An 18,409-nucleotide genomic window follows, 5' to 3' on the forward strand; every position below is an offset into this window, starting at 1 on the left:
ATGGAGAACACATGAGCTTGAATATGAAATTGATCTTCAGCGTGTGAAGAGGGAAAACAACGAAAGAAAATGGAAGCACGAGTTAATCAGAATTACGTGAATGTAAGCTCCACCACGCAGAGACCTTTAACTGTTTTGTTCATTCCTGTATCCCAAGCTCTTATAACAGTTGCTGAAGAAATTCTTGTTAAATGAATGAATTGAAACGATTCTGAAAAAATATTGCTGCAAAGCATCATTGACTAATATCAGTATTTGCCTCTGATCAGTAGCTTTATTTAAAAGAGAACTATGTGTCACATACATTTAAATATCTTATAATTTGGGGATTATGAAAACCCACAAGCATGCATTATAAGTAATGTATGCTGTATTTTCCAAAATATTATATTTCTAAAGTATTATATTTTTCTGTAATATATTTTCAGTATGTTATATTTCAGTATAACGATTAGCAGTAGAAACTTGAAGAGAAGTAATTAAGTAATTAAGTTAATTACTTAAGTAATTAAGTTAGCACAAAAGATATATTTAAAAATTTGAGGAAGTGGCAAATACTTTTTAGATTATTCTTTCTTACACTAGAATATGAACTGGCTAGCATAAAATTATGGGACATAATCTTTTTAGAAGGGGAAACTCCAAGAAAATTATTTCAAAAAGACAGCCAATATAAACAAAATGAAATCCATAAACTCAAAGACAAAAAACAAATACTTGCTAAAGTTCTGAGTTGAACTGAAAAAATAATCAGAATAATGAACAAGACTGTTGGAAGGAAAATGAAAAATACCTGTGACAGATAAGATGAATGAGCTAAGGATAAGAGCTAAGGACTTTTCATTAAGGATATATCTCAAAACCATGAAGTTGAGTATGTACAAAGAACGTAATAACCTCTATGAAGCATTCTTGCCAAAAATATTGAACCTAAATCAAATCAAGCCTTTCAAACTTAAATATGTACAGAGTGAAACTATTTGTATAAAATTAGGGAAACGTAAATTATACTATAAAATGTTTATGGCTACCCACATATGTACTAAAAATATATAAACATGCATCGGAATAATAACATCAATATCAAGATAGTAGTTAACCTGAGAAGGAAGAGGAGAGGAATTGGAGAGGAGTAGACAAGGGGATATAATTATATCTGTAATATTTATATCTTAAGATAGATGTTAAGTGTTTCTTATATTATTGTTTTGTATGCCTGAAATGTTCGCTTTTTTTTTTTTTAAAAAGCCCCTGGAAATGAATTTGGTAATTTCAACAGACAGCAGAGGGGCCATAGAATTACTTAACACCAATCAGGCTTCTGTTTCTCCATCAAGGATCATGACCTTCAAATTGGGAATGGTAGGACAAACATTAATATGAGGAAATTAAATTTCAGGTCATACAAGGAGATAGTAAAAGAGTAACTACTTGCCTTAAATGAGTGCAAGTCTTCGTACCCAGATAAAATTGCTTGAAGGATCCTGAATTTCAGGCAGATTAGCCACAGGGCCCCTGGAGGCCATTTTTAAGGAGTGAGACTCATGCCTAAGACTGGCAAATATCCAAATTTTCAAAAACTAAAAAAAGATGAACTGTGGAATTAGGCTGAAAAGCTTGACATGGATCCCTGGCAAAATTCCAGCATTAATTATTTTAGGAGATTTTATGAGATTGGGGTTAACCAAGAATAATGTAAATAAATTGTATCTCAATTGGACTAGATTATTAAAGTCATATACTAAGGATCTGCTGTGGAAGTAAAGTATCTTCATATCAGCAAAGGTTATAGCAAAGTCTCTCATAAATATACCCTGTGAGTATATGTGTACTGGATGTTAGTACTGTTAAGTAGATTGATATCAGGAAGAAAGACTGTACCTACTCAGCCTGAAGAGTGGGTGACCATGCATAGCATCTTTCCTGCAGCCTCTTGCTCAGTGCCTTTGTGCGGTATTCACTGAACTCAGTTTCAGAATTAGGGACTTAGGGATCAGTCTAATCAAAACCCAATTTCCTTTAGAGGAGAAGGATACATTTGTATTAAATTGGAGGATTGAAGGAATTTTTTTAATATAATGATCATTATTTAGCAATTATTATGAGCCAGGCACTTTCATATACTGTATATTGTATTTTCACTCTCACAATGAGCTGAGATTAAAGGATTTATTGTTACTGTTTTCCAGATGCAGCAATTGAGATGCAAAGGAGTTAAATGACTTGACCAAAATATCAAGCTAGTGAGTGGCAGAGCCAGGAATCAGGTCTTCAGAACATAAGATTGATGAACTTTCCATAATAGCATTTTATAACTAATGTGCCAAGTACTTTCTAACCTCTTTTGTTTTTGAATAAATAAAAGCCCTGATCGGGCTGGAGAGACTGCTTTTTATCAAAATAGCCCAAGTATGAGATCCAAGACTCTGGAGTCATTAGTTTCTCTTCTAATTTTATCCTCCATTGTAGTTTTAGACAAAATTTTAATCTCTTGGGCCTCAGGTTTCTCAAGTGTGAAATGAACGAATTGTACTTGGTCATCACTGTGGTATCTTTCAGACTTGCAATTCTGTTATTCTAATGATGAAATCTGATGCCAGGTGATGTGTTAAATGATTTCTGTATATTGTCTTATTTAGTCCTCATAATGACTCCGAAAATTAGGTATTTACCCTGGACCTATTTTACAGTTGGGGAAACTGGGGCATGATGTATACCTTGCTTTGGTTCTCATGCACACAGGTACCAAGTGGTTTAGCCTGGATTCAATCCCATAATTAATTTTATTTCATTTTGATAAGCTTTAAAAGAAGTTATGACCATTCACAAAGCTATGCAATCACTCTTCCCTCTGAAAGGAACCAAGACTCCTTGGAGAAATGGCTGATTCCAGGTCTGGAGCAGGAAATATACAAAATGAGCCTGAAATATCTTGTACTGCCAGAAGGCAAAAAAAACATCAAAGACTCTTAGAGTTAGATGAAAAGGACACAGGAAACAAAATAAAGGGACTCCCACTGGCCAAAGATGGAATCATTTGAACATCAAGAAGAAAAAGAAAAAAAAAAATGCAATTGATTAAGATTCCTTGAATGTTTTTAAAAATTCCATGAGTTAATGATGCTCAAAAAGAGAAAACAACAAAAAATATTAGTTACCAATTGCTGCATAACAAATTACCCCCAAATTTAGAATCAAATATTGAATATTTACTCTCTCACACAGTCTCTACAGGTCAGGAATCTGAGAGCAGTTTAGGGGTTGGTTCTAGTTCTGTCTTAAGGTTGCAGCCAAGATGTTGACCCAGGATGCAGTCAACTGAAGGCTTGACAGGGAGCTGACGGATCCACTTCTAGACTCACTCATATGGCTGTTGGCAGGAGGCTTTAGTTCCTCACCACCTGGGTCTCTCTTTTCAGTCTGGCAGCTGGCTTCCCCTAGAGCGAGTGATCTGAGAGAAAGGGAAAAAAAGAGAGACCAAGATAGAAGCCACAGTTTCTTTTTCTTTTTTTTTAATTGGGGTACAGCTGCTTTACAATGTTGTGTTAATTTCTGCTGTACAGCAAAGCGAATCAGCTGTGTATATACATATATCCCCTCTTTTTTGGATTTCCTTCCCATTTAGGTCACCACAGAGCATTGAGTAGAGTTCCCTGTCCTGTACAGTAGGTTGTCATTAGTTATCTATTTTATACATAGTGTCAATAGTGTAGATATGTCAATCCCAATCTCCCAATTCATCCCACCCCTCCTTTCCCCCCTTGATGTCCATACGTCTGTGTCTCTATTTCTGCTTTGCACATAGGTTCATCGTACCATTTTTCTAGATTCCACATATACGCATTAATATACGATATCTGTTTTTCTGACTTACTTCACTCTGTATGACAGTCTCTAGGTCCATCCATGTCGCTGCAAATGGCACAATTTCGTTCTTTTTTATGGCTGAGTAATATTCCACTGTATATATGTACCACATCTTCTTTATCCATTCTTCTGTTGATGGACATTTCGGTTGCTTCCATGTCCTGGCTATTGTAAACAGTGCTGCAATGAACACTGGGGTGCCACAGTTTCTTTTATTACCTAATATTAGAAGTAACATAACGTCATTTCTGCCATACTCAGTTAGTCACACAAACCAACGCTGGTGAAATGCAGGAAGGAGCTACACAAGAGTGTGAATACTCTAAGGCAGTGCTCATTGATGGCCATTTTGAAGAATGGCTAACGTATCAGTGGCCGTGGCACCTAGGGCACAACTTTTTACCCTGAAAATTAGCAATTAAATAGAAAAGTAAACATTTATTCTGTCTTTCCTGTTTGAACTGACATTTCAGGATAACCAAATAACCCTGAATTGATAGGTTAATGAGATAAAACTCTTGTTTAAAAAGGAATTCCAACTCATAAATGTGAAAAAAATATTGAATTAGAAAATCCCAGTTCTGCAATAAAATGGTTGATTCAGGCAAAGATCATCAGTGGATGAAACCATCCGATGAAAGGTTGGTGAGGAGCTTTACATGGAGGGATCCAACTAGCAAGTGCTGATTCATTGATCAATCTTAGTATCACAAAGAGTGAAATAATCAGACATTATATGCCTCCTGATATAAAGCAAAAAGAAGTACGTAGCACCACGTAAGAATGCTTACCCAAAAAGGTAAACCAAACTCTAAACCTTTAGAGCTAACATCTAGTTAACAAATACAAGTCTAGAGAAACAAATTAAATGAGGATGCAAACAGACAAAGCCAGCATGTGGAACATTCAGGAAAAATGACCCAATTTACTCAATGCGGGGAAAAATGAAAGATGGAGGAACTATTCTAGATCTAAATTAAAAGAGGATTAAGAGAAATAACCAAATAAAGTATGTAGACTTTAGATCTTGATTCAAAAAACCAGCGTATTTTATATATTTGGGAGATTTTAATATGGACTCAGTATTAGATGGTACCCAGGAATTATTTTAATTTTGTTAGGTGGGGTAATGACATTGTGGTTCTGTTTTAAGAGACGCATTCTGAAGAACATGAAATAACACGTTTGGAGTCTGCGAAGGCTTTCTAGGGAAATTCCTCGACCAGCGAGTTGAGGTTTCCTAGAAAGTCACCGGAAATGATTATTGAAGGACTAGGAAGTGGAGCTGGAATAGATTTCTCTACTTTCTCATTTTTAGAGGAGAATGTCGGCAGGAAGGTCTGTGTCTTCAGCCAGCGTGGGACGGGACTCTAGCCGAGGGGCTCCCAAGCTGCCATTGGGGTCTCCGAACCCGCCGAGGGTCGGCTGGGAGGATCCTGGCACCACCACCTGGTTCACTTAAATACACCCCCTCCCTGGGGCCCGGGACGGCTGGCGGGGGACGGGGCGGGGCTTTGTAGCCTGGTCCGCCGGGAGCTGGGGTCCGCCGCGGGTTCCTACCCCACACGGGCGTTTTCCTCCTGCATTCCTAACTCCCTCCCGTTCTTCTTGCTCTCAGCAGCCTCTTACCCTTTTTTTTTTTTTCCGTTTATTTTCCTCCCCAGCATCCATTCGTACATTCATTCATTAAGCCAATTTCTAGCTGAGCGCCTACTGGTGCAGGCACTGTTTTAGAAGTTGGGAATACAGCAGTGAGCAAAATAGACAAAAATCCCTGCCCTCAAAAGCCTGGGAGCCTACATTTTAGTGAAGGGGAAATCTATAATAAACAATAGAAAGAATATAAGTAACTTATGCACCATGTTGGAAAGTGATAAAGTGCTATATAGGAAGGTAAGTCATGTCAGGATTGGAAGGAGGGGATAGGCTGTAATTTTAAATAGGGGACCTAGAGTAGGTTTCCTTGGGAGGATTACGTACAAGCAAACAGTTGAAGGAAGCAAAATTATTCATCGTGAGGGTAGCTTGAGGTGGAGGGGACAGCCAGTACAAAGGCCCTAAAATGGAAATGTGCCTAAAAAGGAAGAGAAAGGTCTGTGTGACTGAAGAAGGTTGAATGATGGGGAGAATAGTAGGAGAGGTAATAGCACACCCTGTAGTCTTGTATGCCATTGTAAGGACTTCAGCTTTTATTTTGAATGAACAAGAGAGATGTAATGGACACATTCTTTAGGGCCTTTTATGCTACTCTTTATTTTGAGTAAGATGGACCCACTGAGGGGTTTTAAGCAGAGAGATGAAATAATCCAACTTAAGTTTTAAGTGGCCTACTCTGTTGTATTGAGAAGAGGCAGGCGGAAGTCAAGGATAGAAGCAGGAGACCAGCTGGACGGCTAACGTAATTCTGTAGGGCAATGCAGACAATGGTGGCTTGGGACAAGATAGTGGCAGTGGAGGTTGTATTCTGGATATATTATCATTTTCAGTTTGTCTTCCCCTGCTCCCTCATCTCCCATAGATACCTCAGATTCTCAGTGATTCCTTCTTTTTGCTTTGGTCACATTCCTCTCTTTTCTCCTCCCTTCATCGAATATGCAGGAAAACAAGGTATGGGATCACCACTAGCTTAGTACTGCGATGAACCCCAAATCCAGGGCAGTATTTGACACATCAAGCCAAAAAGCAGCTGCCCTGTGGGTCAGGAGAGGCCCTTTGGCTGGCACCACCAAGGCTTAAATCCCTGAAAGGAGGCTGGTATCCACTGGAGCCACTTCAATACTGGTTGTCCAGGCAAAGCCACGATTGACTTTGGGAGCTGGATCCAACCAGCAGAGAAGAAACCGGGACAGTGTTAGAAGACTGGAAAAGAAAGCTGGGTAAAAAGATGCAGCAGGTAAAAAGAGGAGTGTCTGCAGTGTATCACAAGGAGGATGAAGTAAGTCCAAGAAAGGAGGAAAGCAGTGGGAGTGTGGTGGGCCTGGATTGACCTTGTGGAAGTTTTCTCCTTCAAAATACTTTTTTTCCTGGGTGGCCTGGTGATCATTTTACATTATAGAACAATTGGATGCCATTTCTGTTTTTCATAAGGTATATCAGGGACTGAGTCCCTGATTTTCTCACCCCTCTTGGTAGTTCTGGGAGTTGATTTCCATGAACAGAACTTCATAGTTGGTTGCAGCTTCCCATACATTTTCCATCCCTCCATAACCTCTCCAAATGTATTCTTTTCCTTGCAATAGGTGGTGGTATCAGTTGAGACTCCAGGACCATCAAACCAGCTTTGTATCCGTGATACCAAGCTCCTGCAGGAAAGAGGTAATGCACACAGGGTATTGTGGCAGGAGTTATGGCAGCTGAAAATGGGGCAGGGACACAGACTAGGTGGGAGATGCTTCCTGGGGCCTGGAAATATGCTCATTATTGAGTATTTATAGGAAATCTGTTATTTCTATACTAGGCTTGGCTCGGTATTGAGAGGAACTAAATAATTAGGTTTCTGCCCTCATCTTAAACCAAATTTGGATAAAATAAAGATTCATAAAAAAAGATTCTTCAAAGCAATTTATGAAAGATATTGAATGTATTCATTCACTTATTATATGTACAACTTAATGTATGATAAGTAGCTTACATATATGTACATGAATATTTGCACATATAAAACTTGTGGTATAATACAGTAACTCCTCCCAACCACAATTTTACCAACATGTAAAATTTGAGTGTAGGTAATTTTATTTCTGTACATGTGTTAACCCTGAGATTTTTAAATTATAGTATAGGTATACCTGAGAAATAGAAGATAAAGCCATGGCAAAAGAAAGAGCAAAGGTATTGTCATGAAGCTTTGAGAAGAATAAAGGAAGATGGGGAAATGTGGGGCTGGGCTTTAAAAATGCTCTTTGGTGGCATATATGAAGAGAAAAGTGGGTAAGATTTGTATAGAAGTGGCTGATGGTATTTAACAATTCTGGAGTCATAAAATCAGACCCTGAAAGGCACAGACTTTTAGAGGACTAGGCCCCTCGGCACCCCAAAAATAGGCTTTTAGTATATATTACCTACAAAGAAAAAAACGTAAAATGAATTTCTAAGCATATTATTGGAACTTCCAGAAGAGAAATCTTGAAATTTCTACTGTATAAGTTATCATAAATGAAAATTAATAATATAGAACATATTTATCACAAATTTAGGAGAGGTAGAAAATAATGAATATTGCTTAACTTGGTTGTTCATTTTATTTCATTTTTTAAAATATATATAATTTTATGGTTCACATCTGACCTGAGTATCCAAATCCTCTTTTTCTCAAAAGATCTTGAATTATCTTCCTATAGGTGATTTTCAGGGCCATAAAGTTTACAATTACTTAACATAAAATGTAAATGAGTTAATCTCACCCTGGATAATATCTATACACTGCTTTAACAAATAGTTTTGTTATGGGCTGAATGTTTGTGTCCCCTCAAAATTCGTACGTTGAAGCCCTAACCCACACCCCGCAGTGTGATGATATTTAGAGGTGAGGCCTTTGGGAAGTAATCATGTTTAGATGATGTCATAAGGGTGGGGCTCCAGTGATGAGATTAGTGTCCTTAGAAAAGGAAGAGACTGGAGCTTTCACTCTCTCCCACATGTGAACTCCCGCCAGGGAATTCCCCCAAGTTCATTTTTAACTTGAGGGCAGAAACTGACCTTTCAAATTCTGAGGCTAAAAAATAAAGTGTAAGAATCACTACAGTGGGGGGAATTCCCTGGCAGTCCAGTGGTTAGGACCTTTGCTGCCGTGGCCAGGATTTGCTTGGGGAACTAAGATCCCGCAAGCCTCCGCGAGGCTAGGAAAAAAAAAATCACTGCAGTGGTTACCAGGGGCTTGGGAGAGGGAAAAATAAGGCGTTGTTGTTTAATGGGTATAGAGTTTCAGTTTTGCAAGATGAAAAAGTTCTGGAGATCTATTATGCAACATTGCGAATATTTTTAACACTATTGAATGGTACACTTAAAAATGGTTAAAATGGTAAATTTCATATTATATGTTTTTACCACAATTAAAAACAGTTTTTAATGTAATGAGCACTTAGGGGAAAAAAAGCCATGACAAGGTAACAAAACTTTCCTAATTTATGAAGAAGATATGGTAAAAATCCAACTGGGACGTATATGGAGAGTTTGGGTTAAATAGGGTATGCTTTGTCAAAAATTTAAGACTTGTACATTTTACTGTATGTAAATTTTACTTCAAAAGCAAGAATGTAAACAAATATTGAACTCTAGTTAATAATATGTATCATAAAGTGTTAGGGGTGAAGTATGCTGATGTCTTCAACTTACTTTGAAATGCAACAAAATATAAAATGAATTTATGGACAGAGACAGGGATAGTTAGATGGACAGATACGTGATAAAGCAAATATTGCAAAATGTTAATTGTAGAATGTAAGTGGTGAATATATGGATGTTTCCTATACAGTTCTTTCAACTTTTCTGTATATTTGAAAATGTTCATTATAAAATGTTGATTGAAAAAAAAACCCAATTTGGAGGTTTAAGTTTATTGATGTTATAAGGAAAAGAACTGTTATGGAACATGTCAGAGCAAAACACGTATCTGCTGTGAGCTGTGTGCCTTCCAGGTGGTTTGGGAACTTTTTGAGACAAAGAGTTATAAAGTAACAGGCTTTCAGAGGAGATAGTTGGAAAACTGTATGGAACCCACAATGATTGAACACAGGCCTGTTCTTGATCAAAAGCTAAGGGTGGCCTAGACCAAAGAAAAGTCTTCTTGGCCTATTTCTGTGGAAAGAAGCCAGTTTACTCCTAAATTGAGGTTTTGGTAAAATTGAAATGATAGTTTTAGGGTCCTGAGGCCAAGGGGTTATCCTAGAGACTTACCAGTAGATGACTTCAGACCAGAAAGGAATGGTCTTGGACTTGGGAATATGTTGATGACTATCAAGAAAGATAAACCACCATAAACACTGAAGCTACAGAAAGGCTGAGCTGGATTGCAAGGAATAAAACAGGGCCCCATTAATCAGTAATGTGAAACTGTACTTCTTGCCCAATCCATATGAATTATACCTAGTCATGTGTACACTCTGAGAAAGTTTCTTTTGCATTTTAAAAGCTGTGTGTGCTATACTATACTGGGAGAGCAGTTGGGGGGAAGCGGAATCACTTAATACTAGGGAATTAACAGGAAAGAGACTCAGAATCAAAGGGGGAAAGTGATTTTCTCTAAGAAGAACAAGGGAAAAATGTTTTCTAGTAAGCTAACTTGAGTTTGACCAGCCATTAAGTTACCTAAAGAAAAAAGCTTTGGACCTATCCCTGGATATTTCTGATCCATACCTCTCCTTCATTCCTTTCCCTCCACCTCCACCCCAAGTCTTTTTGGGCAAGATGACTTCATCGTTCAAACACAGGAAGCCAGGTTATCGTATAAGCTGGGAGTCGGTGATCTGGGCCTTTTGGGGAGGGTGTAAGGTATTCTAGGATGAAGAGAGACCAGAGAAAAAGGTGTAGTAGGTGAGAGAGAAGAAGAACGCACTTACAGTTGGCTTGGCTGCTGGCCAGGGCCTGATAACCCAAACTGGAAACTGAGACTAGGGGAATGATGGAGAAGGAGGATACTGTAATGCAGTAGACTTAATCCCTAGGTTAGAGCTTCAGAAGCTTCTACATTTGGGGAGGAGAGGATGAAAGCGGAAGGTTTCAACACTGTGCTGAATTGACTCTTGGCTTATTTCTCTTCTCTCAGCTCTGCCATCTCCTCATTGTCCTGCCTTTGCCGAAGATGGATGCCAAGGAAACCTGCCAGGAGCAAAAATCACACTGATGAGCCAACTCCAAGTGAGCTAAGGCCCCTTCCTTCCCTCCTGGAAATATATCACTGCCTCCTAAATGTGGCCTTATTTTCACTGCCTTCCCTGGCTATGCACCTCCCAAGTCCAGGTGCTCCCTCTCATAAGGGATACTTTGTTGGGTGACAAACCATTTGTGGGTTGTTTCCTCTTTCGTTATTTTTTGCTACTGAAAGCTGATGCTACCTTTCACCTCATCCCCAAATATACACGAAACAGTAACAGCCTTTCGCTTCCGTAAACCTCCCTACAAATTCCTTTCTTCTGCCTCTGTTTCCTGAGGGAACTTTGGAGTTTTCTCCAGGAAAGCAGGGACATATTGTTTCAGGAGGCAGTGACATTTGAGGATGTAGCTGTGAACTTCAGTAATGAGGAGTGGCAGTGTCTGACCCATGCTCAAAGGCACCTCTATAAAGACGTGATGTTGGAAAATTATGGGAACGTGGTATCACTTGGTAAGGACTTTCCCTGCACTTGGCTTAGTACTTTCTCCCTTCCTTTTTCTTTTAATTGCTTTATTTATTGATGTGTGTGGGGTCTCATATTGAAAATCAGAGCTCTCATTCCATATCATCAATATCTTCCCCCAAATTAGTTTTGAGTTGCCCCTGTTACATAGCAAGATAATTTTCTGGCTAACCTAGTTGTTGTTTTCTGATTCTTTGCAATGAAACTCTCCCTGGGTAAAAAGGAGACACTTAACCTCTGTTCTCCCTGGATTCTTGCCTCCTCAAGCCTCTCATTTTCCATTAAATGCTCTGTATTCAGCTCCTAGTCATGAACTCCTTCCTAGCGGCTGAAAACAGATTAACCTCCCTCTACAGACTCCCATCCTCCTAAAGAGAACAGGGAAAATACAACCAACTGACTGTTTCCCAGAATCTCCTTCTTTGCCCTTCTGAGTATTGACTTTTCTGAGAAATTTCCTAGACCTGTTCATTTACATGTTACCAGACCCCTGAATAAACCCTTTTCTCTACCCAAATGGACATTTCTTTCCTGTTTCCATATGCAAACAGAGGGGTCAAGGTAAGCGTTAGGACAGTTCTCTGTTGCTCTACACACTGTCTTCTTCCTTCTCAACAACCAGGATTTCCATTTCCTAAACCTCCTTTGATCTCCCATCTGGAGCAAGAGGCAGAGCTCTGTGCTCAGGATCGACAGGACAGGGAGTTCCTGAGCTGCTCCTACCCAGGTGAGTGCCAGAGAAGCTGTCAGTCCCCTTCTGTGTTCCATGTGACAAAATGGTTATAGAATGTTCTTAGTGGTGGGTCATCCATCCTGAAGGGCCCAGAAGGATATCTATTTAGGAAATCTTAAGGCAGAGGAAACAAACTGTTTGGATAATTATTCTGTCATTATCTAATTGGCTGTTTTCAACCTATCTAATAAAGGCTTTTTGCAATTTAGTTCTCCAGAAAGGCTCAGACAATTCATCTCCTCTCTGTGTATCATTTACTCCAGTGCTCAGAGAGCATTGCCTTTCTGCCTCCAGTTGTTTTTTTTTTTTTTTAAGGACCTTCCCCCATTTGGAGACCTGAGCCTTTGACCCTTGCCTTTTCTATTCTCTCTTATTGTGAAGTTAGTTAGTTTCTGTCATGGCTTCAGCTCTTAGCTCTGATGCAGATGCCTGCCACATTGATAATGCTAACCTTTACCTCTTTCCTGGGCAGCAGTCTCATGTTTCTAACTCCTGGTTTTTATTTGAATATCCCATTGTCATCTGGAAAGCAACCTGTCTAAAGTCAAATTCATCTCTCCCTCCAAGGCTGTCTCTTCATTAAGCTCTCCCTATTTCTATATCTGGTTCTACCTCTTTCTTACTTTGTCTTTCCATTCCCTGAACCTCTTATCTAGTCAGTCATGAAATATTACCAGCTCTTCATTCAAACTATTTTCTGTATTTGTCATTCAAAAAAAAACTTGTCCTTTGTTTATAGGCCAACTCCAGCTGCTGTATCCACAATGCCTACTCTTCCTTCCTCCCTTCCTTCCATCTAAAAAACATTTCTTGAGCAACTATCATATGCCAGGTACTATACAAGGTTCTAGAGATATGCAGTCAGGTAAGATATGGGCGAGCCCTGAGTTACGGAAGCTTATTTTCTAGTGGGGAAGGCAGGTAAGTAAATAAGTAATTATATAGTACAGTATGGTGGGAGTTCTTGGGATATGTAGATAGGGATATGTACCTGGTATATACAAACATAGAGGAGAAGCATCTAAATCTGACCTGGGGACTAAAAGACTGCAGAAGGAATGACAACTGAATTAAGTTATGTAGGATAAGTGAGGTAATTTAGTTGAAGGAAGGGCAGAGGGGAATAACAAGTAGGAAAGTATTGAGGAGTAAAAGAATGTGAACTGTGAATAGTTCAGTGTGACCAGAGCCAAGGACTTGGAGTAGCCAGTGGGGAAAGTACAGGAGCAGTAGTCAGGGACAAGATCATGATTGAATGAGTTTTTGATAAACTACAGACCTTTAACTTTATTCTTATAATAACAGCTAAGATTGATTAGGTACTTATTTTGGTGATGGAAGTGCTTTGCATACATTGACTCATTTAATTATTGTGGATAGTCTAGATCCCATTTTATAGATAAAGCAACTGAGAGAGGTTACAACATCCTCCCAAATTTGCACAGGTATTAGGTGTCAGAACTAAGATTTGAACCCAGACAGTGAGCTGGGGCTCTTGATTGTACACTTTACTTCCTTTCTGTCTGGTTAACTATGGAGTGCCATTGAAGTGTTTAAAGCTAAAGAGTGATGTGATTAGATTTGATTTTTAGAAGGAATAATCTGGAAGCAGTGTAGAGGATGGATTAGAGGGGAGACAGACTAAAGGACGTTTGAGGGTTATTAAAGTTAGCTGGTGAGAATGCACTGGCAGTAGAAGTGAAGAAGACGGGATAGAGTTAAGAGATAATAAGAGATTGATTTGGACTCTGGTTACCAACTGTAAAAAGTAACTCCAGCTAGCTTAACCAAAAGAAAAATAATTTATTATTCAGGGTGTGTCATGGAATTTAAGGGCAGGTATACATGAGGCTCAAGAAGGGATTGGAATGCCATCAGGCCCCACTCTCCAGCTGTCTTCTCTGCTACTCTGTGGGTCTGCTTCATTCTCCTTTCTTGGCAGATGGATCTTCTCTGCTTCTCAGTCCCGATGGCAGAGCATTCCCTCCCCTACACGACATACCATCCCACCACCACTGGTTCTCAGATTTAAGTGCTAAAGCTCTAGCTATCTTCAGAGCCTGGCCTTATCTGCTTTCACATCATGAGTCCAAAGTTCATGAAGAGAGAATCTGGCCTGGTTTGGGTCAGGTCTTGCCCAGATCTAATCTGCCCTACCCAGATGGGTGGAGTTACACCACAGAAATAGGGCTCTCCAGGGCCCACTGTCAGGAGCAAAGCAGACCGATCCCTAAAAAGGGGGCTGCACTGGCACTTCAGCACCCGCTTTGCAGCTCACTTCACAGGTAACATTTATACAATGTTAGTGAGTATATATGAGAAGTTGAGGATGATTTCCGGTTTCCTGTCTTAGGTGACTACGTGTATGAAGTTGTCATTTACTAAACTAGGAGATTCTAGAACATGAGTAGATTTGGAAGGATTTTTGTAAAGTTTACTCAGTTTTAACTATCTTAGTACTTTTCAGTAGTTCATCCTATTTTGACCTTTGCCATAACGTTAGCAATTTTTCAAGCATGGGAAAGTCAGTTACTCTTCCAACAGCTTAACCATTGCTTCACCTCTTCCAGCCCACTTATTTCCTTTCCTCTGAACATCTGACATTTTTATTTTCTTGTTTAAGTATCAGCTGCCAAGACACGGCCGGAGAATGAGAAGGCAAGTTCAGAACAGGAGGTTTTCGAAAATGGAGAAGTCTGCTGGGTGAAATTTAAAAGTCTCCTAAAAGTTGTTTCCCAGGATCCAGAAGTTGGAGAAGTTTGTGTACAAGATGTCAAATTAGAGAATCAATGGGAAATGCCTATGAGGAAGAAACTGAGAGAAGAGAAAGAACGCTGTGAGAAAGTGACCTTCAAGAAAGGAAAGAACCAGGAGGTACTTAGAAGAAACTCAAAATGTATTCCGTATAGAGTTCTTACAGAAAAGAAACTCCATGAATGTGCCAGGTGTGGCAAAAACTTCAGCTGGCATTCTGACCTAATTCTCCATGAGCGAATTCACTCTTGCGAGAAACCCTATGTGTGTAATGAGTGTGGGAAAGCATTCAAGACCAAAAATCAGCTTTCTATGCACCAGATAATCCACACAGGGGAGAAACCCTTTAACTGTAGCCAGTGTGGGAAGGCCTTCAACAGTAGATCAGCTCTTTGCCGACATAAAAAAACGCACAGTGGGGAGAAGCCTTACCAGTGCAGCGACTGTGGGAAGGCCTTCAAGACCAGGAACCGTCTCAGGATGCATCAAATCATCCACACTGGGGAGAAGCCTTATGAGTGCAGTGGCTGTGGGAAGGCCTTTCAGTTTAAGCACTCCCTTATCATCCATGGCAGAAGCCACACTGGGGAGAAACCCTATGAGTGTGAGGAGTGCGGGAAGGCCTTCAGCGGGAGTTCAGACCTCATCAAACACACAAGAATCCACACGGGGGAGCGACCTTATGAGTGCAGTGAGTGTGGGAGGGCCTTCAGCCGGAGCTCAGACCTAAGCAAACACACAAGAATCCACACTCAGGAGAAACACTGTGGGTGCCCTCAGTGTGGAAAAGCCTTCAGCAGCAAGGCAGAGCTCACGAAGCACAGAAGAATCCACACTGAAGAGAAGCCTTACAAGTGTAAGGAGTGTGGGAAAGCCTTTCGTCATAACTGTAAACGCAGGACTCATGAACGAGAACACACAGGGGAGAAGCCCTATCGATGTGGGGATTGTGGGAAAACTTTCCAGGATCGACACTGCCTTACCATCCATCAAAGAATCCACACTGGAGAGAAACCTTATAAATGTTCAGAGTGTGGTAGAGCTTTCAGTGGGAAATCAAACTTGACCAATCATCAAAGAATCCACACCGGAGAGAAGCCTTACAGATGTGAGGTGTGTGGAAAGGCCTTTCATCATAGTTCAGTCCTGAGGCAGCACAAAAGAATCCACACTGGTGAGAAGCCATATACCTGCAGTGAATGTGGCACATCTTTCCGTCAGAGCTCAGCTCTGATTGGACACAAGCGAGTTCATACTGGGGAGAAACCTTATGAATGTGAGGAGTGTGGAAAAGCTTTCAGAGTGAGCTCAAATCTTACTGGACATAAGAAAAGAAAACATAGAGTATGGGGAACCCACAAACTTGATGAGAATGGGAAATCCCTCTCTCCAGTAACCAGTTCTCAGACCTTTTCATTCATCAATATTTTGACCACCAACACTTGAGGGTAGTGATTCTGGTGTTTACACTTTCTCATTTCTCCTTCTACTTCTTATACTGGTACCTCTTGTCTCCTGTAATGGTTCTTCCTGGTTCCCTGACCCCCTAATTGTGAGACCCCACCAAGCCTTTGTCCTTGACCTTCCTATTCAGTGTCTCTTCAGTGAGCACATTCACTTCCAAGGCTTTGTCTATCAATAATAGTACTGTAATATTAGATACTAGTGCTTGACACATGCCAGGCACTATTCTTTACAATTTTTAATCATTTAATCCATACAACATCCCTATGGGATGAGGAAATTGAGGCATAAAAAGATGAAGAAACCTGATGTGGATCACTTAACTAGTAAATTCTGAACAAATGCCCACTGAATGCTTAGACTTACCTGAGCAATTTCCATAATCCTGCACCACATCTCTTGGCTATGAAGCTATACCTCAGTTCAGCACAGAACATTTTTTTAATTGATAAACATTGATCATCTTTAGCAAGTTTTGCTTTAACTTAAAGCCTGAATGGTACTTCTGCTTAAAGGATCAGAATTGCTGAGATTCAGTGGGGGAAGGGAGGCAGGACAAGGGCAGATTTTAAAATTACAGATAAGTAGAAGTCAGGTATACACTGCTCAAGCAGCAGTGTACGTATGGAAAAAGCATGAAGCCTGACCCACTTTGTTATAAATACACTAAAAGTTCTTCAAGATGTTGATTTCTTAAATATTGCTATATCTGTTTGCATGACATATGAAATGCTGTTTCAAATAGATTAGTAAATTTATATCTATCTTTTCAAGTCTTTCAGTGTCTAACATCTATCCTTTCTCTTGCGAATGTTATAGGTCCTTACTGCAGACAGAATTAAATACCCACATGCAATAAGGCTGTTAAAATAGAAATTGAAAATCCTAGAAGAGGATGCAAATGTGTGTCAACTTAATTAACATAATGACCATAATTGAGAATTAAATTTAGTTCTAAGTTCCCTGACTAGTAAAGAGATGAGCAATGGGTTCCCCAGCATTTGTCAAAAGTGTTTTACAAGCTAATGTTTTTTAAAAATAAGTTTGAGAAATGCTGGCTGGGTGGAGGTTTTTATTCCCTTAAAGACTTCTCAGTGTTTATACTATGCTAATATCCTTTCTGAATCTTAAACAAAGGAACTGTAAGAAGCATTGCTTTCCCAAAGTGATGGACGAAGGAATTCTGTTTGGAGGAGCACCTTCATGGACTCTTGTTTCACAGAAAACATCTTGGGAAATGGTTACACATTAATATGGACAAGGAGTCCAAGATACACAATTTTCTAGTAACAAATTCCAAAGGGAATTACATGGTTTATGATACAAAAGACGGATTAAACATTGTTTCTTAAGTTCAGTTTCTACAGGAAATTAGAGCATGTTCTTTATATGGCCATTTCTTATATAGTTTGTTGAAGAAAACCAAGATGAAAACATTTAGGATATAACTCTAAAATTGTTTCTGTGGAGGATGACACGCTGTATATGTGGCTTTTGGATGATATAACGTGACTTAAGGACAGAGTTTAGGCTATGTCTGGAGAATTGGCAGTGCTTTTCCAATCTCTTTTGACTGCAAGGACCCCTTATTTGATGATCAATAAATTTTACCAACACTCTCTCCCTCGTGCATACACACACTACAAGTAGTTGTACTTTAATGCTTGATGGCAAAATGTTGTCATGTTCTAGAAAATCTGAGGTTTTGTTAATTACAACAGCATGTATATGCTTTTGGAAAATGTATACACATGTTCAGGATGGTTTTTTTACCCACAGGCCATGAGGTTCATTTGGATTTTGGACTCAAAGTCCTTAGCCCATCATGAGAACCCTCCAGTGTATCCTTTCAAGTCACTTCTTCAGTCAGTCTTAACAGAATCTGGCAAGGTTTCAATTCCAGTTTAAATTCTGGACAGTCCTGGAGTGTTGATGTTTTGTGTTATTGATCAGAGTCATGTTCTTCAGACACCAGTTAACTGGAGGGGGTGGCAGGCCTGACATCCCGCTGTGAAAGTTGAGAAGCCTCTGTACTGAGCCCAAATAGAACACTTTTAGACTTCATCCTCACCAGTCCATCTTCAGCATGACCATTGTCTCCCTAAAATATTCCTATGATCTTGACACCTGCTTTTTTTTTAAAGTTTTATTTATTTTTATTGAAGTATAGTTGATTTACAATATTTTGGTTGTTTTAGGTGTATAGCTGCTTTTAAAACTCCCAACTGACTCTCAGTCCTGCAGTAAGAAATCCCAA

At 39.5% G+C, this 18,409-nt stretch overlaps 1 protein-coding gene across 1 annotated transcript; it reads left to right on the forward strand.

Annotated features, from left to right (window-relative positions):
* Positions 1-5,419: 5,419 nt before the first annotated feature.
* Positions 5,420-17,897, forward strand: ZNF311 (zinc finger protein 311). The gene is made up of 6 exons (XM_007179084.2): positions 5,420-6,802; positions 7,107-7,182; positions 10,631-10,722; positions 11,062-11,188; positions 11,824-11,928; positions 14,558-17,897. Exons 1-6 carry the CDS (start codon positions 6,752-6,754, stop codon positions 16,132-16,134), a joined length of 2,028 nt encoding a protein of 675 aa, XP_007179146.1. The 5' UTR covers positions 5,420-6,751; the 3' UTR covers positions 16,135-17,897.
* The last annotated feature ends 512 nt before the right edge of the window (positions 17,898-18,409 follow it).

This window comes from Balaenoptera acutorostrata, chromosome 10 (assembly GCF_949987535.1).
Source record: "Balaenoptera acutorostrata chromosome 10, mBalAcu1.1, whole genome shotgun sequence".
Lineage (NCBI taxonomy): Eukaryota > Metazoa > Chordata > Mammalia > Artiodactyla > Balaenopteridae > Balaenoptera > Balaenoptera acutorostrata.

Bases quoted from the DNA above. Each gene is read 5' to 3' on its own strand.
- ZNF311 (XM_007179084.2), top strand. From the start codon at position 6,752: ATGCAGCAGGTAAAAAGAGGAGTGTCTGCAGTGTATCACAAGGAGGAT. The intron at 7,183-10,630 runs GTAATGCACACA...CTCTTCTCTCAG, and splicing joins CAAGCTCCTGCAGGAAAGAG to CTCTGCCATCTCCTCATTGT. The intron at 11,929-14,557 runs GTGAGTGCCAGA...TTCTTGTTTAAG, and splicing joins CCTGAGCTGCTCCTACCCAG to TATCAGCTGCCAAGACACGG.